Source organism: Chinchilla lanigera, unplaced genomic scaffold (genome assembly GCF_000276665.1).
Source record: "Chinchilla lanigera isolate Chin_1 unplaced genomic scaffold, ChiLan1.0 scaffold00034, whole genome shotgun sequence".
Classification (NCBI taxonomy): Eukaryota; Metazoa; Chordata; class Mammalia; order Rodentia; family Chinchillidae; genus Chinchilla; species Chinchilla lanigera.
The window spans coordinates 12,504,345-12,531,225 of record NW_004955435.1 but is presented as its reverse complement, the minus strand read 5'-3'; the positions used below and the strand labels follow the sequence as shown (position 1 = coordinate 12,531,225).

The 26,881-nt window shown below is 45.8% G+C and overlaps 2 protein-coding genes and 1 pseudogene across 2 annotated transcripts; 2 read left to right on the top strand and 1 right to left on the bottom strand.

Annotated features, from left to right (window-relative positions):
* The first annotated feature begins 526 nt into the window (after positions 1-526).
* Positions 527-8,724, top strand: LOC102024043 (chromosome unknown open reading frame, human C1orf194). The gene is made up of 5 exons (XM_005388846.2): positions 527-700; positions 4,723-4,839; positions 5,667-5,782; positions 6,620-6,747; positions 7,102-8,724. Exons 1-5 carry the CDS (start codon positions 620-622, stop codon positions 7,170-7,172), a joined length of 513 nt encoding a protein of 170 aa, XP_005388903.1. The 5' UTR covers positions 527-619; the 3' UTR covers positions 7,173-8,724.
* Positions 8,725-14,436: 5,712 nt separating this feature from the next.
* Tmem167b (transmembrane protein 167B) lies at positions 14,437-20,359 on the bottom strand. Its single transcript, XM_005388845.2, has 3 exons — positions 20,213-20,359; positions 17,880-18,011; positions 14,437-16,979 (listed from the first exon to the last, which is right to left on the bottom strand). Exons 1-3 carry the CDS (start codon positions 20,220-20,222, stop codon positions 16,897-16,899), a joined length of 225 nt encoding a protein of 74 aa, XP_005388902.1. The 5' UTR covers positions 20,223-20,359; the 3' UTR covers positions 14,437-16,896.
* On the top strand, positions 18,018-18,965 carry LOC102023389 (annotated as a pseudogene).
* Positions 20,360-26,881: the final 6,522 nt, after the last annotated feature.

Below are 26,881 nucleotides of genomic sequence, written 5' to 3'. Positions count from 1 at the left end.
CCGCGCGGGCGCCCCGTCCCTCGCCCTCGCCGCCCCGGGCATTGAACCCAAGGCCCGGCAGCCTCCACCCCTGAGCTGTGCGCTCCATGCCCAGGGTTCTCCTTGCTTTGAAAATAGGAAAGCATTTTGTCAGGTGCAAGAGACAAATTCCTTTCTTTTTTTTTTTTTTTTTTCCGGTACCGGGAATTGAACTCACGACCTTGCGCTTGCCAGGCAGGCGCTGTGCCGCTGAGCTAAATCCCCAGCCCCGAGAGTGAAATTTCTGGGTCATCTTTTAGGACTTCTTTCGTCGACTGAAGTCTTTTGCAGAAGTCCTTGGTGAGATGAGAGTGCGTTCCAGCCGAGATGCGGGAGTGCAAGCCCGGGGCTGCCGGGCCGGCTGCGCCCGCCTTCCCTCTGCGCTCCGGGCCGCTTCCTCCCGAGGGGCTCTCCGGAGTTGCACCGCCAGGTGGCGCCTCTGGCGAAGGGACTTCGTCTGTCACTGCTGAAGCTGCAGTTGCCTGGCAACCGAAACTGGGCGTTCCAAACAATTGGGACCCGGAATCTTCACCGAGCACCGTCGCGGTGCGGCTGCGACAGCCTCCCATCCCAAAAGGAGCGTCTCGCTCGGCGTTCAGGCATGCCTCCCACCCGGGACCCTTTCCAGCACCCTACGCTAGATAACGATGACTCCTATTTGGGAAAACCGCGGGCTTCCAAGGTACTACAATTATTTCGCGAATTCCCAGTAGGGCCCCCAGCAGTCTCCTTTCTGTCGCTGTGACGGGCAGAGATGGTCACATAAAGACCTCCGGTAAGGTTACCGAGTCGGGCACCACAGAAGTTTGTCTTCCTGGCCTCATATTCAAGTTTCCTAACGTTTTGTGTTGGTACTTGTTTCGCGTATTTTTAGTTCTGGCGATTTAGCTTGTGCATGCTGTACCACGGTTACACTCCTAGAGCTCCCTCTCTTTCTTTCTTTCTTTCTTTCTTTCTTTCTTTCTTTCTTTCTTTCTTTTTCTTTTTCTTTCTTTCTTTCTTTCTTTCTTTCTTTCTTTCCTTCTAGATTGAACCGAAGTCCTTCTCAATGAGCTACATCCCCAACCTTTTTTAAGTTTTTCATTTTGAGACAAGGTTTCAATAAATGGACTCGAATTTGTGACCTTCCTGCCTCAGCCTCCTTGGTAGTTGGGATTATAGACACGTACAGTTGTCCTCAGCTCGGAAATGCTGTGGAGCAGAGGGAAGGAGAACTCTAGTCTAGATGAACAAGGGGCTGTTGCAGCTCACAGCAGTAATTAGTATACATACGTAATGGGGGTCCAGCATCCACCCAGCCACCCTTTTCTGTTTGGAAATTGATACAAGATATCTTGTTCTCCAAAGAGATATGAGATATGGAGTAAGTGAAAATCCTCTGAAAGACGCCAGGTCATGGTTTATACATCTGGCCTCACAGTACCTCTGCCTTCTGGTTAACACAAGTGTGTGTGTGTGTGTGTGTGTGTGTGTGAGATTGTGTGATTGTGGTCAGTGATCTGCGAATTTAATTGATCTTGTTTTCTGGTAGAAAGATCTAGGATATTTAAAGAGGTGCAAAATATAGTGAATTAGATGGTAAGCAAAGCTTAATAACAATGTCAGAGAGCTTCCTCTTAATTCAGTATTTATCATTTACCATATGTCAGGCACTCTGCTTAACACTGAAGGTATCTAGATGAATTAGAGCTCCTGCCTCCAGGAATTCTAGTAGAAAAGAGATCAGCAACAGCAACCGCGCTTGCGCTGTGGCACATGCGCTGTGACAGTGATATGTGAGGTGCGGTGAGAACCGGGAGCCTAAAGGAAAGCCTCCCAGAGCAGATGAGTGTTGACGAACAAATATGAGTTCGCTGGTTAGGGGAGGGAGCAGGTGGGGAAGTTAGGAGGAAGGGAACGGGAATCAGACAGTCGAGGAAATGGAAGCAGCAGGTTCACTTCCGTGGAAATGAGACTGTAGGGGGGATTGGGGAATTGCATAGTTGTGAAGTGGAGGCACCAGAGGCATGGGGTGACTGGAGCTGGAGAGGTGCGCTAGGGGCTGGTATACTGTGGGCTAGGATTCCATCCTAGAGGCATGGGGACCGTGGTGGGATTTTAAGCACTAGAGAGTAGGACAGTTGGGTGGCTGTTTTAGAGCGCATATGTGACCTATGTGTGACAGACAGTATGCACCTGTAATTCCAGCACTCTAGGTGACTGAGATAGGAAGGTAGTAAGTTCAGGCCTCACCTGGGGAATTTAGCGAGACCTAGTCTCAAAATATAAAAAAAGATTTAAATAACAGTAATTAAAAAAAGGGCTGGGGATACGGCTCAGTGAGGTGTTGGGTTCAATCTCCAGTACCCAGGGGAGGGGCGGCGGCACATCAGGCAGTGGATTGAATAGAATGGGAGCGAGAGAGGGACAGTGACACCCTACCTGCAGCAGTGACACGGGATAGCAGTAAGGTGCACACTGAGCTGGGCGTGGTGGCACACGCCTGTCATCCCAGCACTCAGCAGGCTGAGGCAGGAGGATCATCACTGCAAGTTCAAGACCAGCCTGGGCTACAAAGTGAGCTCAAGGCCAGCCTGAACTGCATAGTGAGACCCTGTCTCAAAACGACAAAAAAAAAAAAAAAAAAGGTGCACAGTGAGATATACAAAGGGCGGGACTGTGGAACCTGGTTGTAGGCCCAAGAGAAGGGACAAGCCTTAGATAACGTCTGGGTATCGGAGGGCTTGTATGTCCCAAAGAAGCAACGTGGGGGAGAACGACGTTGAGATCACTTAGGTGGATCTTATTTTATGGCACCTGTGGACCATTTAAATAGAGATTAGCTGTGGGCAATAAGACTGAAAGTTGTGGTTGAAGATGTACGTCTAGGATTCACTGTACCCGTATTGTAGTTACAGGAGAGAGTCAGCTCCTCCAGTGAATAGAGGAAAAGCACCAACCCACTTGGAGAATCCCACTGTGTAAAGGGCAGAGAGAAGGCTCGAGACATACGAGCCAGAGGCCAGTGCACAACCAGGAGAGGCTGGACCCCTGGGGCAGAGAAAGCATTTGAGAGAATTCAGTCTTGGTGCCAGAAACCCCAGTGATCACATAAGATGAGGTCTGGAAAGGCTCCTTCTCACCTGCAAGAGTTTCAAGGGGTGCTGGGGGCAGAGGCCAGACTGCACTGGGCTGAGGATGGGTATAGGGACAACGTGCAAAGTAGAGATAGGGCGTGTTGACTCTTGAAGAAGTCTGGCTGATACGCGGGTGTAGAGAGTGGTAAAGGAATGGCAGAGGAGGTGGGGTCAGGGAAGCGGGGATGTAGAGGGGAACAGGTCTTTGAAGCATGCAGAAGGGCTGGGTCCAGGGCGGAAGGGCTACTGCTGAGCAGAAGGGACGCCTTCTCCTGCGGTGCAAGGGAAGCAGTGTGCAGATGGCCCTGGACAGTGTCCACTTTCTCAGTGAAAGACGACCTCGTCCTTGTGCTGATCGAAGGGAGGATAACCCTGCGTAGGCAGCTGTCAGGGAGGATGGAAGAGAGCTAGCCAGGCCCTCGGCGAGGCTCGCGCCGTGTATCACTGTTCAGCTCGCAGTGAGAGCAGAGCGCTGGATATTCCGTCCAGCTAGGGTTTAGTTGAGCGCAGGCACAGAGCACTGGGCCACACTGAGGGAAAGGAGGGTTACAACATGGCAAAGGCTGAACAAGCGTCTGTTGTGCTGGTTGTACTCGCTGGAATTTGATCAGTGATTCAACCAAGATATCATTTTTTATTTTTTTGTCTTTTTGAGACAGGGTCTCGCTATGCCGTTCAGGCCGGCCTTGAGCTCACTTTGTAGCCCAGGCTGGTGTCGAACTCGCAATGATCCTCGTGCCTCAGCCTCCCGAGTGCTGGGGTTACAGGCGTTGCCCACCATGCCCGGAAAAGTATCATTTTTTTTTTTTTTTTTCCTCCAGTACCGGGAATCGAACTCACGACCTTGCGCTTGCCAGGCAGGTGCTGTGCCACTGAGCTAAATCCCCAGCCCCGGTATCATTTTTTAATACTGTGTTAGATCACCATGCTAGGTACCCAGAATACCATGGTGGAAAATATGGCACTTGATTTGTAATGAAGGAGTCAATTGTGTGCTTGTCACATTCATGTTTGTAGGGAGAACTGAGTATCTTAATGAACTTTTTCTGACATTCCTTCAGTCAACAAGTGACCCTTCCTTGCTTGCTGAAATCTCTCTTACCTACCTGTTCTCCCTACTTTGTCCCTGATTGCTTCCTGTAGGGCCTTCTTCCCTTCCTTCAGAACACTGTGCATCCTCGCGAGCCAGCTCCTCACTGTGGCCAGACTCCTTTCTGTGGCGTCAGCTACTGCTACAAACTCATCTGTGTCACTCATTCTGAGCTCTCCGCTAAGCTACCCACTTCCCATTTTGTTAATGCATTAAAAGCCTCACCTTTTCTTCAAGCTCAGGATGTCGAAACCCGAGTTCATCACTCTCCTTCCCTGCTCCCCACCCAGGGACTTGTCCCGGCCCTCCCTCCTCCTGTTTTCCTGGCGCGTTTCTGTCAGTTCTCACTAAGAAAAACTAGGAGTCCTGCCCCATAGCATTCCTCACTTGTACATCTGAGATTTTAAAAAGAAGGTAATAAGGAGGTGGCTGTCACTGACCCACTGTGTCAGCAAGGCCTCCTGTAGCCAGGTCCTGGATGTAGTTTCTCTTTTGCAGAAATTGCCATTCAAGAACCCAACGCACCTCGCCCAGCAGCAGGATCCCTGGAGCCGGCTCAGTTCAAGCCCTACAATCACCTCCATGAAGCGGGACCCCTACTTCTCTGACCCCAAGGTACTTCATGCTGAACAACTATTTCTCTTTACTTCCACTTAGGACTCATTAATATCCTTTTTGAATGGTGGGCTGCCCCTGACTGCTTTACCATCTTTCCTTTTGTCCCTGATTTAAGATCTTAGCAAATTCATGCCGGGCGTGGTGGCGCACACCTGTAATTCTAGCACTCGGGAGGCTGAGGCAAGAGGATTGTTGTGAGTTTGAGACCAGCCTGGGCTACAAAGTGAGCTCAAGGCCAGCCTGAACTGCATAAGGAGACCCTGTCCTAAAAAGAAGACCAAAAAAAAAGAGAGAGAGAGAAAAATAGGGGCTGGGGATTTAGCTCAGCAGCACAGTGCCTGCCTGGCAAGCGCAAGGTTGTGAGTTCTATTCCCAGTACCGGAAGAAAAACAAAAACAAAAGCAAAACAAAACAGACAAAAATAAAAGTAAGATCTTACCAAATCCAAAACCAGTTTATCAAATCACAAGGCTTAGGTTTTGCTCTGGGAAGGTATCTGGAGCAAATAATTTTTACCAGACATCTCATTCTTTTTATTAAAACAAGGACTGAATATAACCATAAGTGAGGTGATGTCAATTAAGTCCATGTTGGGGATAATATTCCTATGTCTCCAGTATGAGCTCACAGCCCTTTAGACATATCATCATGGGGGCAATTCTCTATTGACTGGAGTTAAAAACTTACTCCCTACAATTCAGTGTCTAAGGACTTAGTAGATTTCAGGCCCAAAAGAGATTTCACTGTATTTCTGGGGAATAGTAAAGCCCAAGCGAACCCAAGAGACCATCAAGTTAACCCTGGAGGACTGGCTTTCCCGGCAGATACCAAAGGATGACCTCGATTTCCGCTTAGGAGCCTTGTACGACCACCACAGTGGGGCCTTCAAGAACAAGACTGAGATACTGTTACACCAGGAGACCATCCGGGATACTCATGAGTAAGTGGTAGCTATACAGTCTCTTCACCCGAAGGAAGCTGCCATCCATAGGTAAACTGTCACCTGAAAATAACAATCATTTGTGTAAAATTTCTGTATTTTCAGATCGATAATGTAGTTTCTGTATTTTTAGAACAGAAATCCTCCAGGATGATGAGCCAGTTGTGGTAGCATATGCTGTAACCCTAGCACTCAGGAGGCTGACGCAGAATTGCTGAGTTCGGCCTTGAACTCAGTCAGGAGTACATAGTTCAAGGCCAGCCTGAACTGCATAGCGAGACCCAGTCTCCAAAGAAACAAAAACAAAAAACAGAGAAAAGAAAGAAAAAGGAAGGGAAGAAGCAAGCAAAATCTACTAAGATTTCACGTCCCTGAAATCTATTAAGTCCTTAGACACTGAATTGTAGGGAGTAAGTTTTTAACTCCTGTCAATGGAGAATCGCTCCCATTATGATATGTCTAAAGGGCTGTGAGCTCATACTGGAGACATAGGAATATTATCCCCAACATGGACTTAATTGACATCACCTCACTTATGGTTATATTCAGTCCTTGTTTTAATAAAAAGAATGGGTACTTTTGGCCTCTCATAAAATTATCTTTCCCTTCTCATTTCTCCCTGCAGTGCTAGGGATTGAACCCAGGGACTTTGCACTAAGCTACATCTGCAGCTTCCCCCTACTTTGTTCGTTTTTTAATCATTTTTTATTTGGAGACAGGCTCTCACTAAGTCGCTAGGTTGCCCCAGGTGATCTCAAACTTTTGCTCCTCCTGCCTCAGCCTCTTACCTTTCTCTCTGACTGATTTCACTCTGTTCTTCCCCGCACCATCTTCTAGAATCAAGCCTCGGTTCCCTGGAGAATATTTATCCCTTTTTCCTCCACCCCCGATCACGTCCCTGGCTAACATCAGACAGTGGATCAACCCTAAGAAGGAGTCCATCCACAGCATCCAGGGAGCCATAGGTGAGGGTCAGAAGGCCGGGTGGGTGGGCAGGGTGGTGCCAGTCTCTGAACGGACTCGGGAATCTGGCTGGTACTGAGGATCTTGGCATGCTGACAAATAGAGCTGGGAAATTCATTCAGTTTGTAGAGCCTCTGGACCTGGTCTAGGCAACACACGTCTCCAGCAGGGTAGGCAAAGGGCAGAAACGTGGAGGGGGAAGAATGTAACTACCTCCCATCAGTCCTCCAGACGCCAGCTTCCCCTGCTGTTACACTACACGAACCTTCTTCGTAGGACTCGTGAATGTATCAGTGGATTCCGGGAAAGGCAAAGGACCTAAATTCACAGCTCACCCCCTTTGCTTTCCTCCGCAGTGTCCCCGCACACTGCAGCCACCAATGGAGGTTACTCCCGAAAGAACGACGGTGGCTTCTTCTCCACCTAGTGCTGGTGGCGCCTCGACTAATCACAGTGGGACGTCCTGCTGCCTGCCTCTCTATTAAACAGGTTTGTGCAAGACAGTCCTGAAGTCTCATTACCTGTGACTGTTATCTCTCGACTGCTCTTAGAACATGAGAGGGAAACTTCCCACTTCTAGAACTGCTTCTGTCGGGTCTGTTTGCAATCTGAAAACTCATCTTGCTGACGAGATAAGGATTTAGCACAGAATAGCCCCGTTTGTGGAAGGACCCAGCACTTCGTTTGTAAACTGAAGTCACTGCAGCTGTACAGAGCCACCACTTGTCACCCTTACAAACCTTTGTCTAGAACCAAATGAAGTACAGGGGAAACAGGAAATGGACGTAGCCCATTCTCCCAGTGAATTCTGTGATTTTATTTTATTTTATTTTATTGGTGCCAGGAATCAAACTCAGGACCTTGCGCTTGCCAGGCAGGCGCCTGTGCCACTGAGCTGTATCCCCAGCCCCAATTCTGTGATTTTATGAGCACTGTAATGTCAGCAGCTCCAAGTAGCATTAGTATTTACGCAAAGCCACACCTTAGTCACCTGCTGGACTTCACTGAGGGCTCCACCTGCCTGGCCCTCGGGTCCTGGCCATCACTGTCCAGTCGCTAACTCTGTTGCTGTGCCCTTGCCTGGAAGACAACTGCCTTTTCTGGGTCAATCTATGCTGCAATATATAGTCTCGATTCTTATGAATACTGTTCAAATAGCTGGTGCTTGGGTTTGAAGGTACCTAAAAATTGAAGCATTGTTGTGGTTTCTCTAATGACAAATCAGTCACAGGAATTTGTTGTATCATAAAAAAGACTGGACAAGAGAATGGCCCAGTGGTGCTGGGTGTGGTGGCGCATACCTGTAATCCTACCACTCGGGAGGCTGAGGCAGGAGGGTCACTGTGAGGTCGAGGCCAGCCTGGGCTACATAGCAAGGCCATCTCAAAAAACAAAAACAGTGAAAAAGTATTGTGTAATAAGTTCCTATTTTTCAGTTCGACAATGTATATCATCACATAATTCAGACTTAAAGGCCTTCTAGGTACTCAAATTTAGGGTCCTTAAACCAAACTGCCACAGTCCCTTTCCACAGGGACTGTCTAATCTATTCAGATAATTATGTGCTGGTAATATGAAGTTTCAGTTCTCATTATTTTAAGCCCCTCTGAAGGTGGCAGAGAGAGGCTGCTCCCTGGATAATCACCTCACGCAGGTTATTTCAGATACTGAACACCAAAACAAACTTACTACCAGCCTGATGAGGCGGTGCACACCTGTAATTCCAGGATTCTGGGAGGCTGAGGAGGATGTATGTTCAGGCCTACCAGGACAAATTAGCAATTAAGCAAGAGACTTACTTAAAAAAAAAAAAAAAGTGCTGGAGAGACAAACCAATGTGAAAGCCTTGGGTTCATTCCCTAGTACCAAAAAACAAAATCCTGCTGAGGGTGCAGCTTAGTGGGAGAGTGCTTGCTCAGCATGCAAGGGGCCTTAGGTTCAATCCCTAGCACCTAAATAAAAACAACTTATTACTATGACGCATGTTGAATTTTTTTTTTTTTGGTACCAGGAATCGAACTTAGGACCTTATGCTTGCCAGGCAGGCACTTATGCCACTAAGCTATATCCCCAGCCCAGTTGAAATTTTTAAAACCAAGTATTTAAAGAAAAATACTGCCAGGCACGGAGGCACCCACCTGTAGTCCCAGCACTTGGGAGGCTGAGGCAGGAGAATCACAGGGAATTGTATGCCAGCATGGGCTATAGTGAGTTCAAGACCAGCCTGAACTACATAGCAAGGCCCTGTCTCAAAAAAGAGAAGGAAGGAAGGTAAACTTAAAATTATTCCAAAAAGCTGAAAAAGAGGCCGGGCATGGTGGTGTACGCCTATAATCCCTGCACCCAGGAGGCTGAGGCAGGAGGATCATTGCAAGTTTGAGATCAGCCTGGGCTACAAAGTGAGCTCAAGGCCAGCTTGCACTGCACGGTGAGACCCTGTCTCAAAAAGACAAAAAAAAAAAAAAAAATGCTGAAGAGAGAACTACACTCACTTTACCAGGCCAGCACTGCCCTGATAGCAAAACCAGACAAGGGACACAACTACAGGCCAATATCCTCGATGAACCTAGATGCAAAAATCCTCAACATGCTGGGCATGGTGGCATTTACACCTGTAATCTCAGCACCTGCACTGCATAGCAAGAGCCTAGCTCAAAAAAAAAAACCAAAACAAAAAAAAATAATAATAACTGTACATGCTGGCTCATTCCTATGATCCCAACACTCTGGGAGGCTGAGGCAGGAGGATCACAAGTTCAAGCCCAGCCTGGAGGACTTAACAAGACACTGTCTCAAAATCTGAAAAATTTAAAAAGGGGTTAAGGGTATAGCTTGGCAAAGGTCTTGGGTTCAATTTGGTGAATTACAAAAAAACTAAACAAACAAAAAACCTCAACCAAAGAAGTACTAGCAAACTGAATCCAATAGCACATTAAAAAGATTATCCACTATGATCTCCTGGGATTAATTTCAGGGATGCAAAGATGATTTAACATATGCAAATACGTGATACACCATGGTGTGTTAAGATCCAAAATGTCCCCAAAAACGCTGGCTGTGCTGAAGGGCTGGTGTCAGCCGATGGGCTCTTGCAGGTGACTGGATGAATTCGTAGCTCAGAGAGCTCATTAGGAAGTGGGGCCGAATGGGATGAAGCCGGTCACTGGGGCATGCGCACGGCTTTAAAAGGACATTTTGTTCCTGGCCCTTCCTCTTGGGCTGGCCCTGTCTCTCTGCTTCTGGTCATCAGGAAGTAACCAGCTTTGCCTCACCACGTTCAGCCTCCCCACAGGATAAAAGCAGTGGAGCCAGCTCACCATGAACTGAAGCCTCTGAAACCATGAGTAGAAATGGTTTGTTTGTTCCAGTGCTGGGACTAAGTCCAGGGCCTTCGCTGAGCTTCACCCCCAACCCCTTTTTTCTTTTTCAACAGGGTCTAGCTGAATTGTCTGGGCTGGGTTCAAACTTGCAATCCTCCCTCCTCAGCCTCCTAGAGTGTTGAGATTACAGACCTGCACCACCATCCCCAACTCCTTTAAAGAACGATAAAAAACCGTATGATCATCTTAAGAGACGCAGAAAAAAAATGATAAAATTCAACATCGCTTCATGATAAAAACTCTGAATAGATCACATGTGAAAGGAACATCCCTTTGACATAATAAAGGCCATATACAATACAGTGTACATCATAGTGAATGGGGAAAAGCTGCACGATTTCTGTAATAAGGCAGGCATGCCCACTCTCAGCACTGTTAGTATAGTACTGGAAGTCAGAGCACGCGGGCAGAGGAAATAAAGGGCACCCACACTGGGAAGTACCACGTGACCCAGCAATGCCACTACTAGGTGTACATATCCAAAGGAAACGCAATCAGTATGCGAACAAGACACCTGTAATCTCATATTCATTGCTGCCCTATTTACAAAGGCCAAGAAATGTAATCGACTTTAAATATTCATTAATATATGAATGGATAAAGAAAAAATGTCGTTTAAACTGGGTGTGGTGGTACATACCTGGAGCCCAGCACTCTGGGAGGCTGAGACAAGAGGATGGAAAATTTGGTGAGACTCTTATCTCACAATTTAAAAAGGATGGGGCCATCGTTTCTCGGCCTTTTGGCTAAAATCGAGTGTAAAAAGGATGGAGCCAGGTGTGAAGGTGCACACCTATGATCCCAGCACTCAGGAGGCTGAAGCAGGAGGATTGCTGTGAGCTCAAGGCCAGCCTGGGCTACAGTGAGTTCAAGGGCACCAGCTTGGACTACACAGCCAGACCCTATCTCAACAAAAACAAAAGAATGGGGATGTATAGCGGGCATACACAAAAGTGTTGCTCTATCTCAAGGGGTAGGGGAGTTTATTACACTACCATCATACTGTTCAGGCATACAGAAGGATGAGATCCTGTCATTTGTAACATGGTTGGTATTGGAAGTCGTTATGTGAAATAAACCAGGCATAGAAAGACAAATACGCGTGCGTTGCACTCAGATGTGGACTCTGAGAAAACTACTCTTACAGAAATGTAGAGGGGCTGGGGATTTAGCTCTGCAGCACAGAGCCTGCCTGGCAAGCGAGGTCATGAATTCGATTCCCGGTAGGGCGGGGGTGGGGGGGATTAAATCGCAGGAGTAAAAGGTGGTTGCAGGGGCAGGGAGAGGGACGCATGAGGAGGGCCGGCCAACTGCTTCCAGGTCATAGTCATACGAGGTGACATTGTCCTGCTGCACAGTAGCATCACTACAAACAAGGATAATGTACTGCGTATTTCAAAAAAGCTAAAAGAAAGGTATTAAATGTTTCACCAAACAGAAAGTTTGAGGTGCGCTTAACCAGATATGAACATTACAGTGGATACATGGGGGGGGAATCACATCACATCACACCCTATAAATGTGTACAATTTTGAAAAATCTTTAAATGCCAAAAAAAGAAAGCTCAAGTCAGGCGTGGTGGCGCACACCTCTAATCCCAGCACTCGGGAGGCTGAGGCAGGAGGATCGTCGCGAGTTCAAGACCAGCCTGAGCTACAAAGTGAGCTCAAGGCCAGCCTGAACTGCATAGCGAAACCCTGCCTCAAAAAGACAAAAAAAACGGTTCCCGGTACCGGAGAAAAACAAAAAAAAAAAAAAAAAAAAAAAAAAAAAAAAAGAGAGAGAGAGCGAGCCCACCCGACCTCCCTGATCATTCAATACACTAAATCTAGAGCGCGTCCCAGTTCTCTCCATTTTTGTAAGCTCTGCAGTGGCGCACTCGCGCACACACACTCGCCCCTCTTTCCCTCAGCGGCAAACTGCTCGCTGCCTTTCGCAGTGTGAGGGCCATAGCCATCGTGACGAGCCCACCCTAAAGAAACGGGAGCGAGCTGGGAAGAAAGCCTGCAGCGCGGACGTGGCCTCGGTCACCTTGCAGCCCCGGCCCGCGAGCGCGGCTCGATTCGATCCCCCACCCTCCGCGCGGGCGGCCACCGTTCACGTGCTCGCCCGCCCGACGTCCGAAGCCCGGGGCGCCTGGGGCCGGGCTCAGATCAGAATCGCCTCGATAATCAGCGGCCCGGGGCAGGCCCGGCCTCGTCTATCTGATCAATTCATCACTTCTGAGCACCGCGCCCGCAGGACCAGCTCGGGACCTCGGGAAGCACGGCGCCGCCGCCGCCCACGCGGCCTCGCTGCACAGCGCCCCGAGAGGCGGGCTTCGCAGGAGGGGAGCATTTCATTTCGGGGCGGCCCGGCGGGGCTGGGGTCACGACCCGATCAAATAAGATCAAGGTGTAGACGAGGGGAGGGGCTGGGGCATCACTCGCTCGCCTTGCACGCTCACGCACGCATCCATTCGTCCTCTCAACCCACAAGCACCTTCCACAACGCACTCGACCCGCACGCAGTCGACCTACACACACTCACCCCGGGCCGCGCTCCCGCCCGTGAAGCAGCGGAAGTCCGCCGCCTCTTTTAAGACCTCCGCCCGGCCCCGGAGGCGTCTGGGAGGAACCACCGAGCGCCGGCGGCCCGGCCAGCACACCCCGTTGTCAGGGGTGCGCCTTGCTGCCGCCGTGTGGCTCGGAGGTCCCAGGGAAAAGACGTGATACACGGCATGCTGAATCGTGGTTTTGCTCTCACATCAATTTATATAAAATTTACATATTCATATCTACTTATCTTTATTTTTACTCGCCTTAAATTTTAAAGTGGCCAGTTGGCATAGTGGCACATGCCAATAATCCCCGTTCTTGGGAGGCTGAGGCAGGAGGATGGTGAGTTCAGGACCAGCCTGGGTAATACCACAAGACCCTGGTTTTTTTGTTTTTGTTTTTAAATACACAAATACCGAAATTCTGGATGTTAGACAATTAAATCGCAGGTCCTCATATGTTCCAAGTAAATGTTGTGTCCCTGAGCTCACACTCCTAGCTCCTGGAATAGAGTATTTAAATCCAAAGACTAGGGGGCTGAGGATTTAGCTCAGCGGCGCAGTGCCTGCCTGGCAAGTGCAAGGTTGTGAGTTCGATTTCCGGTACCGGAAAAAAAAAAAAAATCCAAAGAGTAGATAGGCTATTCGTGAAATGGGTAAAGGCAGGAAAGGATAGCCCCAGCCTTGAAGAACCTTCTGCCTGCCTAGAACTTGAATGCTGTGACATTCATACTACTGAACCTTCATTTACCCACGAATCTACTAAAACATGTCCCACTTTCAAACTCCGAAAGTGAAAAACAGTAGCTATTATGTAAGTAGAATTAATGCCTCTCACGAGTGAAACTTTTAACATTTCAGGTTTGTTTGTTTGTTTTGTTTTGTTTTGTTTGGTTTGGTTTGGTCTTTTTGAGACAGGGTCTCGCTATGCAGTTCAGGCTGCCCTTGAGCTCACTTTGGAGCCCAGGCTGGCCTGGCACTTGCAACGATCCTCCTGCCTCAGCCTCCCGAGTGCTGGGATTACAGGCGTGCGCCACCACTGCCAGCTTTCTCCTTTTTCAATGAAATAGGTATGTAAGGGGAGGATTAAAGCAAAAGAATTTGGAGACCAGTAAATGATTGCTGAGTCGGTAACCCGTGCCTGTAATTCCGGTTGGAGGTGGGTAAGTGAAGCAAGATCATAAGTTTAAGGACAGCCGGGCAATTTAGGGCTCAAAGTAAAGTTTTAAAAGGGCTAGGATGTAGCTCAGCGGCAGAGTGCTTGCCTGGCATCCATAAGGTACCGGGTTCACTCCCAATGAGTGAATGAAGAATGTGACTTACGAAGGTGTAATATATACTTGCGCCAGTCCTATGAGACACCCGGAATAAAGCAAGGGGGAAAAGTACCCATAGTATGTGCCCAAATTCCATCGGCGCAAAAGACCTTTTCTGGGTGCTTGGGTGGTTACTCTGATAACTGTGTTTGAATGAGGAAGCTCATCACTGATAACAGACGATACTTGCACTTTATGAGCAACAGTAGGTTAAACGTACAGGGGGTGCTATCTGCCTTCTTTAATATACCTCAAAATTTTATAAAAACCTCAACACCCCCCAAGGGTCGGCCATGATTTACTCTCAACTGTATCATACATTCAGTGATCCTCACACAGGGGAAACTGGAATGCTGGGATTCACTGACACGAATTACAAACCTACCTATGGGTGTAACCCAAGGGAGTAATGAACAAAATTCAACAAATTTAGCATCTGACAAATAAAATGGACAAAGATTATAGGGAAACATTTTATTTTCAAGGATCTCTGCAGAGAGTGATGAATATAAAACTGTACTTCTACTATAAAAAGGAGCAACTTGATTCCATCCCGGGCTTATGGTAATGCAAAGTGGAATCTGAGGCGACACTGCTATCCTCGTATCTTCAGCCCAATATTGTTCTCCAGAGGAATAGCTTCTTATAATTTCTAGCCCAAAATATATGACACATCAGCCAAAGTAATGAGTTAAACAAGTTTCTGTTTATCCGCTTAAAGTTAAGAAATTAAATAAACCATGTATTTGCTTTTTGCTGTAAATCACCTTTTACTTGTGCACTTTTTGGTACATCGTGGTATGACAACATCTCAAAATATAACAACTCAAGAATTTAGATCAAGATAACCCACCCAGGAAACTGTAAAAATTGGCTTGAAATACAAGTGTAGAATGAGACTAGTTTAAAATATGAAGCATCTCTAAGGTCCAAACTTAGAGACATTAGCTCTATTAGAAAAAAAGTCATTAAAGCTACAAAATAACAAGTGCAAAACATGCTGAACCCTTTTCCTCAGAGTGACATTCCATTTGGCCAACAGGTTCCAAACTGACACCCACAAATATAACTCTTCTTTCCTATTTCCCTAGATTCCCTTTCTTTCAGAAAAGTCCTCAGAAATGACAATGAAAAATATCTGAATCACTGAAATTTACCCTGTTGACCAATTCCTGAAGAGATAACACCTACAAATCTGAGATGAAAAAACACATGTAGAATTTACTTAACCTTCTATGTTTTTAAAACCTTTCGAAGTACTAAACTGCAAATTTCAGAACCTAAACCTCTTAGCAGCTTTTACTCTTTTGGAGTAAGCAGACAGATCATTTATGCCATACAAGAGTCAATCACAGCTGACTTACCAAGTTTCACTGTAATGAACAATTCAACTGGAAGATCTATGTTATGTTTGCTTATTATAATTCAATTTTAGACCAACTCTTTTTTTTAGATAGACATTCTAGGTTACATAACTCCATCAGCTGATATGACGAGGAGCGAGTGGAGAAGTCTTCCCTCCAAATGTTCAGTAATCGACAATGATTTGCTACCATATTCCATGAAAAGCCCTCACTCTCAACTGCAAAGTTCTGTTTAACTTTATTCCATAAAACACTCTCATTTTATTAATGGAGCCTATCAACTGTCCAAATATGTCAACAAATACCAGCAACTTCTCTCATTTGAATGTCCCATGTTCCTACAGAATTTCCAGATAATAAAAGAGCACCGCAGTATGAAGAAAATTAGGGGTTGATCAAGAAAATCAAGCAATCAACTGAAAATTGCCATAATCCACATTTTAAAAATAAGTCTGTATCTCTTATAGCATGACAAAACTCCCACCTATCATTACAATAAATTCTTATACTAGATGATTTAACTAGTATATGAATTGATATACGAATTTCTTTCTTCTACCCTAACTGCAATATATTAAACAATTATTTCTTCAATACTTTCTGTTTCCCCTAGTGGTGGCATTTAAAACTGAAGAACAGTATTTAGCACTAAGTAATTTAGAAAATACAAAAAAGCTTTAGGAAATAGCAACAGTTGATTCATTTTTCATGTACCATTTCATTGAATGAAGTCTCCTTTGAGGATAAGGTAGAGAGAAAATGTTTTCTTGTGTCAAATCACTGGTTTCTAGTCTCATACAAAGACAACTCTCCAATTTTATGTAAGCTCAGACTCTTGCCAAAACCCTCAAGCTGCCAGCATATAGCAAGCTGCTTCATCTGTTCCTTTCTGCAGTGAGAGCCATGCTTCTCTCTCGTGTTCCCAGATGGGTACATTTCTAAAGTCACTTTCTTGGCTTTTCATACCTTCCATTTCCCACCCACCACCCTCCCTCCCTAATTTGCCAAATCCAAATTTGGAGATAAAGAAGTCTTGAAAATTATTTCTCCTTCCAAGAGGTCTGAACATAGCTTATGTCCTTCCCTAAGAGTCTCAGTTTAAAAAGATCCTGATGAGGGACCAAAGAACAAAATAGGTGACAGGATTTTGTTGTTGTTATTTGTTTTGCAGTCCTGGGACTCAAACCCAAGGCCTCATGTTAAGCAAACGCTTTACCACTGAGCTATGACCCCAGCCCAGGTGACAGGCTTTTAAGCAAGAGGTATATAATCTTATCACTGAGGGATGTAATTTATCTGGGCATTATATGCTCACTGCTGAGGGCTGATTTACACACAGATCAAAGGAAGATGGCTTTCTGGAGTCCCCTGGAGTACAAATAATGTTCATGACCATGAGGAGTTTCCCTGACATATGGCAGGGACAGATGCTCTGGTGTCATCCTGGGGACTTTGATGATTTTAGCTGAACTCTGCTACACTGGGTCCAGGCCTCCCACAGGTTCTTCACCCTTGTCCCCTTGTTTGGCAGCTGATGAGTTGGATACTTTGGAATTCATTTTATAAACAAGACGTAAAAGGCCATTACAACGCAGGCGATGGCCACAGCAGCATGCAGCCTGGTTCCAATCACAGCAGCTAGCAGGAAAAAGAAAAAGAGAAGAAATCATACCCTGCCCCTCACGAGAGCCCTTACATTCAAGGAGATATTCTGAAATCACTAGTTACACACTGAGACTGATCAAGGTTCTCAAAAACCTAAGAATTTTTTAAAATATACATTTGCTGGGCGTGGTGGCGCACGCCTGTAATCCCAGCACTCGGGAGGCTGAGGCAGGAGGATCGTTGCAAGTGCCAGGCCAGCCTGGGCTATAAAGTGAGCTCAAGGGCAGCCTGAACTGCATAGCGAGACCCTGTCTCAAAAAGACTAAATAAATAAATAAATAAATGAAGCTACACTTTTGCACAGGTTCTAGGTGAACATATTGTTCGCTTACACTTTATTCTATTTTGAAAAAGATTTAGATAGGTAGTATTCCAGATGATGGTATCCCAAATAAAAAGTAAAAGACCGAGGACTTTGCTCAGTGGCCCAAGTGCCGGCCTGGCAAGTGCAACATCCTGAGTTCAATTTCTGGTACCAAAACGAAATAAAAAGTAAAAATACATCTGAGTTAATTACATCAAAACTTTCAAAAAGGTCACTGTATTCTTTCCAGAAAAATCAGAAAATTTTTCAGTGGGAAAATATTCCTCCCACTGAGGGGAAGAATTCTAGGCCAGCCTAAAATTGCTTAATTTGTATACTTTTACTTCATGGAGAATATTAAAATTACCTGGATGTGAAAATAAACAATTATCTTTTAAATAACGGCAAATTTAAAATTGATCTCTTCCCTTAGTATTTTTGGAAAGTGATTATTTTACTGACTCTCAGATGTCATATCAGCAGTGTTTTCTAAGAGTGGAACAAAATATATAACCCCAGCCTACTACATCCCCTAGTTTGTAGCACCGCCCTGTTCAGACTAACCTTACCTTTGTAAAACACACCCCAAACTCCCTTCTTCTCTGACAGCAGCCAGGTTTTGAGACGAGGTACTTTCTTGAAGTAGGCACAGGTGCAAACAAAGAGCAAACCAAACACCAGAATCCCATCCAAGGAGTACACTGTCACATAAAGAAGAAAAGAAAACCTTTGGTGCTGGTTTAGCTTGGGTAAGAGGATCCGGCCTGACAGCTCCTGAGGACAGAGTGCAATATAAAATCAAGACAAGCCTTTTGCCTCCCCCGTCCTCTGGAAGCAACATGGGTCACCAGCAGCTCTACTGGAGCCACCCAAGGAAATTTGAAAAGGGCTCTCGCTCTTTCCAAGTGTGATCAAAACCACATGGTCTGATCTGGAAATACGGCTGGAACACGTTTCCCACTTCCACTAGTATTCGAAGGATATCGGCTTCACCAAGTTGAATTAAGTATCTTCCTTCAGTGGATTATCCATGGCATTGACTCAGTGAAAGAGACCGTGCTAACTTTGTACATAAAATAAAAAATTTAAAACCTTTCAAAAAAAAGATCAAGATGAAACCTGAACAGCAGTGCCAATACTTGATGAGAGGGAGCTAAAGCCCTGGAACTAACAATGTTACTTTACTGTTTCCCAAACCTGCTTATAGACATCCCCTGTATAACAGTTTCACTACCTCCTCCCACCATTCCCTTTCACAAACTAGAAATCCACGCAGAGTGCATCGGTTTAGGTGGAATCAGCCTCCCAGAAAGGACGAATTGCAACGCTGCCGATACGCTGAGAGAAACATAAGAACCCTTGGAGCCTGAACACAAAGACTAAACACATCCTGTTATACATGGTCAAATGATGCTTCAATACAGTAGAAAGCTTTAAACTCCGTGTTCTCTTTCTTCTTACATATGTAAATCTAGCTCTTTATTGTTCTGTTGAACACAATGAATTACCTAACTGCAAAAATACAAAACAAACAATATTGCAGCACAAACCGAGGGTGGATGACACTATGTGTCCCAATGAGTGAGGGATTTTACGGTGGGTTGGGTTTTTTTTTTTTCTTTTTTGAGACAGGGTCTCACTATGTACTTCAGGCTGGCCTTGAACTCACTATTTAGCTCAGTTGGCCTTGAACTTGAGGAGATCCTCCCGCCTCAGCTTCCTAAGTGCTGGGACTACAGCTGTGCATCACAACAGGCCAGAATGAATTCTTTAAAAAAAAATTTTTTTTTTCTGGTACTAGGCATTGAACCCAGGTCCTCATACATGCTTAAAATATGCTCTTATTTCCTAGTTCAGATTATTTCTTCCTCTGAGTGATGTCCTTTCTTTTACTGTGCATAGTATCTTGAGACCACTGACTGCCCGGAAGTTCCAAATGGGTATTTTATATGACCACTGTCTGTCAGTTCTGGCCCACATACCTCTCTTCTACCAGTAAAACTATCTCACTGCTAGATCCAGTGTATTAATACATACACATAGGTTTTTATAAGAAATGATGTCTTATCCCATACTCTTTTTTTTTTTTTTTTTAAATCCTGTAAGTTTTGCAGACACTGCCAAAATTCACAAATGAAACTTGAATCTTCAGTACCAGAACTATCAGCAAGGTACTTTGGGAAATGCTTTGTGGCCTTCAAATTATACTGCCTAAAACACATTGTTTTCTCCTCCTCTAAGGATGACTCTCAAAACCATTAATAGCCCTGCTTCCTTCCCTCCCCTGGAATTTGGAAATCTTGTCCATAAAGTGTTTGAAGAGGCCCAGAAAAATGAGGTCAGACAAACAAGGCGACAACGGCTGCACCCTTCAGGAAAGGCAGTGTACAAATCCACCCTTGCAACACTGCAGGAGCTCTCCAGGTCAGATCAACGAGCTGAGAGTCTAAAACAAATGAGTGGGCTTTTGAGAAGACACACTTTGAAAACAGAACTTCTGGGAGGGTGTACGTTCACACCGCACACGCTCCGAAGTGGGGGGAACCGGCGCCCTCCGGGGCTTCTCGGCTTCGTCCTCCCCACGAGCCCGCAGCCCCGAGCTCGGGGAAGGGGGAGCCGGGAGGAGAGCCCCTCTTCCTGGGCTGAATAGCACGGGTCCTAGCGGCACTCAAGGGCCAGGACGAACTTCCAGCGAAGAGAAGCAGAGGGTGGGGACCGAAGACCGAGGTGAGGGCAGGGGAAGGGCGGGGGAACCCGGATCGGCACAGGTGGAGGGACGGGCGGAGGGGCACAAAAGGGAGCGCGGGGCACACACCAAGGGGGCGGGCCGGGAGGGGGCGGGGAGAACGGCCACCTCTCCCCCCCCTCCCCTCCCACCCGCCGTGGGGGCCCCGGCTCTCACCGTTGGTCATGGTGGCTGAGCCCCGGACTGTGTAAGGAGTCCGGGTTCAGCGGTGATCGCGGCGAAGACGGGGAACCCGGCTCCCGCTTGACACTTCCCGATCCGGGCCGCGGCGACGGGCTGGGGCAGTAGTACGCAAGCGCAAGGGACGAGTGTCGCGCGCCGAGCGCAAGCGAGGGCTGCTAGCCGATCGCCGAGCGAGGGGGTGCCTGCGCGGGCGGTGCGTGCGTGCTTAAGTAGTGCATGCGTGCTTAAGAGCCCTGTGCGAGGCTTTTTGCGTGGTCATGGTAACCGCCCTTACCGAGCACGCCCGCCGGGGAAGTTCGGGCCAGGTCGGTGTGTTCGGAAAAGGAAAGGCTGGCGGTTTTGCGCTGCGGCAGCCGTGCGCGTCTGCGTGTGTGTCAGCGCCAACCCACTGCAAAGGAGAGGTTTCCGTCCTCGGAGTTGACCGGAGCAAACCCGCACCACAGGGCTGAAGCAGCAGCCCTGCTGTCCGCGTCTCCGCCGTCGCTCGCCGTGTCTTGTCACAACCCTTGCAGGTTCAGCTCATTCCTGGCCAAGAAGCAAGAGCAAACTCATCCCAGTCCCCCAGTGGATTCGGATGAAAACTGGTGATAAAATCAAATGCAATTCCAAGAGGAGGCGACCAAGCTGGGTCTACAGGGAATTGCACTGGGGGCTGGCGATTTAGCTCAGCTGCAAAGCGCCTGCCTGGCAAGCGCAAGATCGTGAGTTCGAATCCCGGTACCAGAAGAAAAACAAACAAAAAGAAAAGAATTAAGGGAATTGCACCTGAGAGGGCACACGTTGAGCATAGCAAGGTCGCGACCGTCTCACCCTGGAAAGCTGGTCACCGCTGTCTGGACAGCTGGACAGGTTTTATTGACAGTATGGTTTTCCTTTTTGTTTGTATGCTCTACACTAGTAGATTGGCTCAGTAATAAGCATATGAAGGCTTTGGCTGGCGGGGAGTTGGAGGTAGGCGGAGGAGGCGACTCCCTGCCCTGGCCCCGCGGCTGTTCCTTACTCCCGAGGGAAGTCTGTCAGCCCGCGTTCCAACTTGCAAAATGAAATAAGGAACTTTATAACCAAAAGAAGTTACATAGGCCAGATCTTAAAACTCCAAGTTGTCAGAAACGTTCAGATAACTGCCTGTGTGAGGGGATTTTTCTTAAACTATGAGGACAGTCTTAATTAACTCCTGTGTTTGAATCACGTTGTGGGTCACTTGGCCGCTTTAGCCACAAATCAGCCGTATTTGTTGTTCTTGGTGGTGGTGGTGGTGGGTTTTTGTTTTTGTCTTTTTGAGACAGGGTCTCACTATGCAGTTTAGGCTGGTCTTGAACTCGCTTTGTAGCCCAGGCTGGCCTCAAATTAGCAACAGTCCTCTTGCCTCAGCCTCCCGAATGCTGGGATTAGAGGCATGCACCACCACACATGGCGGTAAATCAACTATATTTGGACAACACTCTCCAGAAAACACTTTGACACTGTGATGGAAGATATATGTCAGCCTAAAGACGGGACTGGGTGGAGGAGACAGCTACAAATTCTACTTTGTAAATTCAAATCTGTAGGGCTGGGGATTTAGCTCAGTGGCAAAGCACCTGCCTGGCAAGCGCAAGGTCGTGAGTTCAGTTCCCGGTACCGGAGAAAAACCAAAAAAAAAAAAAATTCAAATCTGTAATTGTAGATAGCTCCCTCTTCTTTATTAGAGTCCGGAGGAAAGTGAGCCGATGGATTTTCAGAAGCTGAAGTTTTAAATTACCATCTCTAGTGGTGGTTATCAAAGAAAGGAACTCTGCCCCTCTCTACTGCAGTGCCATCTGCTGGCTACAGCTTGCGTGGTTACCTAGAAAAGAAAAGTAACGCCACCCTAGAGGAGGACAAGAGCAAACAAAAAAAGTGTGATGCAAGACAGAGTCTGAGAAAATATGCATAAACACAGGAACAAAAAATAAATGGTGGCACAGGCCTCCCTGGAGACTGAAGCAGGAGAATCTCAAGATCGAGCCAGCCTGGACAATTTAGCAAGACCCTACCTTGAAATAAAAAGAACTGGGGCTGTAGCTCAGTGTGAAAGCGCGGTACAAGAAGAAGAAGAAAAGAGGAGGAGGAGGAGGAAAAAGAAGAAGAGGAGGGGGAGGGAGAAAGAGGAAGGGCAAGGAATGTTACAGGCAGTTGAGTTAGATAGAAGAAATATTATAGGCAGTCAGACAGGGCCAAGCCTTCGAAGGAGCCATCAGGAAAGACAAGATAAGATAGTATTTGCTGTGGGCCAGACCTCAAAACAAAAGATTAAACAAATGCTCCCACATACCTCCCTAGGGCTGGACATCAGGGATTGATATTCTAAGTAGGTAATGATCTCCTGGAAGAGTCTCTGATCCAACCCCTTACAGGAAAAGCCCCTGTTCTGTATTCATGCCTGCATGCTATGTGATTCACTTTCCCATTTGATCCTGATTTAATCAATTTTACCTGGACAATTCTTACTGGCTGACCATAGTTTTGTCCCACCTCATGCCCACCTTGCAATTCCCATTTTTCCCACCTTGGACCCACCTCATCTCATCGTTTGCTCTATAAAAGTCCCTGGAAAAGACAGAGTCTTGGGCAACCCACTCGGGCCCCCTCCTGTCCCTCTCTTCAACAGCAGCTTTCTTTCCCTCAATAAATACATTCTGCTCTTCACCTCCGTTGTTCCTAAAATTTATTCTTCGATTTTAGAGAACACGAACTCATCCCAGATGTCGTTCAGGTTGGGAGTTTTTATTTTCCTGTATCAGAAGGAGGAGGAGGAAAATGTATGGAATAATAACCTAAAACAGGCCAAATATACACAGATTCTCTTGTCCAAAAGAACTGCTCAGGGCCACTGATAAGCAAAGCTAGAGTATGCAGGGTGTGGTTCTGGATGCCTGTAATACCGATACTCCACAGGAGGACTGCTTCAAATTTGAGGCCAACCTCGGCCTCACAGTGAATTCAAAGCCAGCCTGAGTTGAAATTACTCTACAAAGCTATTGTGATAAATATAGAATGGTACTGGCAAAAAAAAAAAAAAAAAACGATGCAGAAACAATTCCAAATACACTCAGTCATCTTCTCTTTGACAAAGGGGCCAAACACCTTTACTGGAAAAAAGATAGCCTATTTAATAAATGGTGCTGGAAAAACTGGCTTTCCACATGCTGAAGACTAAGACCCATGTCTCTCACCATGCACTAAACTAAAAGTGAAATGGATCAAAATCTAAATATTAGAAACACGGGGCTGGGGTTTTAGCTCAGCGGCACAGTGCCTGCCTGGCAAGCGCAAGGTCATGAGTTCGATTCCCAGTACCGGAAAAAAACTAAAAAAGAAAAAAAAAATAGAAACATTAAATCTGCTGGAAGATAGACTAGGCAGAAGAACTCTTGAAGACATAGATGTAGGCAAACACTTTATGAAAAAAACCCTGACTGCACAGGAAATATTACAAAGAATCAACTGGGATCCATTTCATTAAAAAAAAGCTTTTGCACAGCAAAGTAAATCATTAACAGAGTGAAGAGACAACCCACAGGGTGGGAAAAAAATTTTGCCAGTTGTTCCTCAAACAAAGGACTAATATCTAGAACGTATAAAGAACTCAAAAAAATCAGCCCTGCCAAATTTAAAGACCCAGTCCAAAAATGGGCATCTAAAATGAATAGACACGTCTCAGATGAAGAAGTAAAAACAGCAAATAAATATATGAAAAAAAGTTCAACATCACTGGTCATTTGAGAGACGCAAATTAAAACAATTGCTGAGGGGCTGGGGAGATAGCTCAGAGGCACAAGTACTGCCTGACAAGTATAAGGTCCTGAGTTCAATTCCCAGTATCAAATAAATAAATAAAACAATGCTGAGATTCCATCTCCAGAAATAATGACAGTTATCAAGAAATCAAGGGCTGGGGATATAGCTCAGCAGCACAAGTGCCTGCCTGGCAAGCTCAAGGTCCTGAGTTCAATTCCCGGTCCAAAAAAAAAATTTAAAAAATCAAGAAATCAATTAATAACAAATGCTGATGGAGCTGTTGGGGTGGGGGGAAGCAAGCCTACTGCACTGTGCTAGGAATGTAGTGACTGGTGCAACCACCAGTCTATAAACCAGTGTGGAGATTCCTCAAAAAACTAAAACTGGAGGGTTAATTTGACCCAGCTATTCCCCTTCTTGGTATCTTCCTGTTATGTTTTGTGTCTGGAAGTCCTCCCAAAGCCTCATGCAATCATGGGGTGTGCAGGCTTTTCAGAGGTGGCTAAATCTAGAGTTTATGAGTAGTTCATTGTCTAGTGCTGGGGTTGGGGATGTTAGGGCTACACCCTCCCTAGGGCAGGTAGCCTGCATACAATATAAGGGAAGGAAAAGAGGCTTGATCTTCTTTTGCTCTTGCTGCTTTTGCTGTCTTCTGCTGCTGAAGACTGTTCTCCTCCAGGAACTGTTGCTCCTGTGCCATGTGCCGTGCTGCCTTGGAGCCAGTCGATTATGGACTGAAACTGCTACAAACTGTGAGCTAAATAAATCTTTCCCCCTTTGACATTGAGTGTTGGGTATTTTGTCTCAGCAACAAGAAAAATAACTAAGACACTTCCCAAAAGAATTAAAAGCATCATAGCACGGCAATACATGCACTCCCATATTTATAGCAGCATAGTTTGTAATAGCTGAATCCTGTAAACAGCCCAAATATCCATCAACTGATGAATAGATAAAGGAGTTAGGGTTTTTATTCAATGGAGTACTATACAGCCACAAAGAGGGATAAACCTGAGACATTTTTAAGTAAATAGATGCACCTTGAGGCCATACTCTTAAGTGAAATAAATTGAACACACGTGTAAATATCTCACTGTTTTTCTGGTGTGAGAAATAGAAAGTGTAAATGAGGACCAAAATGTATATTAAATATTGTGAAATAGGAAGGAAATGCTCAAATGGGAAGGGGAATTAGGAAGAGGGGAGGGGAAAAATCAAGGAAGGGAAAAGAAACAAATGAAAAAAGAAGGAAAAAATAGAAGCAAAGCTTTTGTAAATAAGTAGAGGAAGAGGGGTTAAAGGGAGGGTAGGGGGTTGGGAAAAGAAGAATTAAAATACATCACATGCAGGTATGAATTCCCTATGATGAATGTGATTATTATGTACAGCTAAAATGTACCGATAAACTTAATTAATTAAAAAGAAAAAAGCGCTCACTCTCTCTGCTTTTGCTGTCTTCTGACACCACGAAGTGCCCGTCTGCCATGTTCCACCCTGCTTTGGAACCAACCAGTTATGGATGGAAACCTCTACAAACTGTGAGCTAAATAAACGTTTCCTCCTTTAAAAAAAAAAACAAACTAACTAACCTCTCAACAAATCGGACCTCTCCTATAAATTGGACCTCTCACACACTGCTGGGGGCAGGGGGAGCGGGGAGAAAGCCAGCCTGAATTATATAGTGAGACTCTCAAAATAAGACAAAACTCCATATTGTTTAGGCTTTTGAAACGCTGTTTAAAATAGCAGCAGCAGGGCCACAGATGTAGCTCAGTGGCACAAGCGCCTGCCTGGCAAGCATAAGGTCCTGAGTTCAATTCCTGGTACCAAATAAATAAATAAAATAGCAGTAGCAGCAACTGCAACTAAGGTTCCAACCCTTACACTGTGGCAGGATAAAGGCCCCAAACCATTCGATCCAGCACCTAAATAAATTCATGTCCGCTAGTTTATGCTGAATCATGAAGTTTAGCTCTACCTGAAAAAATTCTTTCCCGTGTTGAATACTATGACACTGCACTACACTCACTGACCTGCTTCTGATTGATGATTCTGTTTACCCAGGGTTCTTCCACCTAAAGATGCCCCTACAATACCCACATCTTTTGTTTTCTTCATTTTTAACTGGAGTGGTGACCTATTCTGCTCCAAACTTCAACATTCAACTACAACATTTACAGAGAGTTAATAACTTGATATCCTATCCAAAATGAAACAAGGATTATGTAGTTTAAAAACTATGTTCAGAGCCAGGCAGGGTAGTGCACACCTGTAATCCTAGAATGCTGGAAGTCTGAGGCTGGAGGATCACAAGTTTGAGCCTACTCCGGGTAAATTAGTAACATAGTAAGAACCTGTCTCAAATTTTTAAACAAAGGTGGGATGGTAGGGGGGTTGCAAGGGCCCTGGGTTCAATCCCCAGTACTACAAAAAAATTTAGTAAATTTTTTAAAATGAAAAATTTGTTCTGCCAGGTGTGGTGTGCACGCCTATAATTCCAGCACTTGGGAAGCTGAGGCAGGAGGATTGCCATGAGTTCCAGGCCAGCCTGGGCTACATAGTGAGTTCAGCGTAAAGTACATAGGGAGTTCCTGTCTCAACTTTCCCCCCAGTTTTAAAACATTTGCTCAGTTTTTTCCTCTGTAAAACTGGGTTATAATGGTATCTCCTTTCTAGGATTATTGGAGGATTAAGTGAATTATTATTTACAACGACATCTTCTGCCAAGAAATACTCTCTATATGTTATTATTGTAGCTGTTAATGTGTTTAAAAGGTATATACTAGTGTCTATTATGTGCAGGACACTTGCTAGATTTTGCAAGGATAGAGGCCAAAAAAAAAAAAAAAAAAGCCCCAGCCCAAAAAGAACAAAATACATTGG

Excerpts from the sequence above, each read along its gene's own strand:
- LOC102024043 (XM_005388846.2), top strand. The coding sequence starts at position 620 with ATGCCTCCCACCCGGGACCCTTTCCAGCACCCTACGCTAGATAACGAT. Across the intron at positions 701-4,722 it reads GAAAACCGCGGGCTTCCAAG|AAATTGCCATTCAAGAACCC; the intron begins GTACTACAATTA and ends TCTCTTTTGCAG. Across the intron at positions 6,748-7,101 it reads CAGCATCCAGGGAGCCATAG|TGTCCCCGCACACTGCAGCC; the intron begins GTGAGGGTCAGA and ends TTTCCTCCGCAG.
- Tmem167b (XM_005388845.2), bottom strand. Across the intron at positions 16,980-17,879 it reads TTGGGGTGTGTTTTACAAAG|CTGCTGTGATTGGAACCAGG; the intron begins GTAAGGTTAGTC and ends TTTTCCTGCTAG.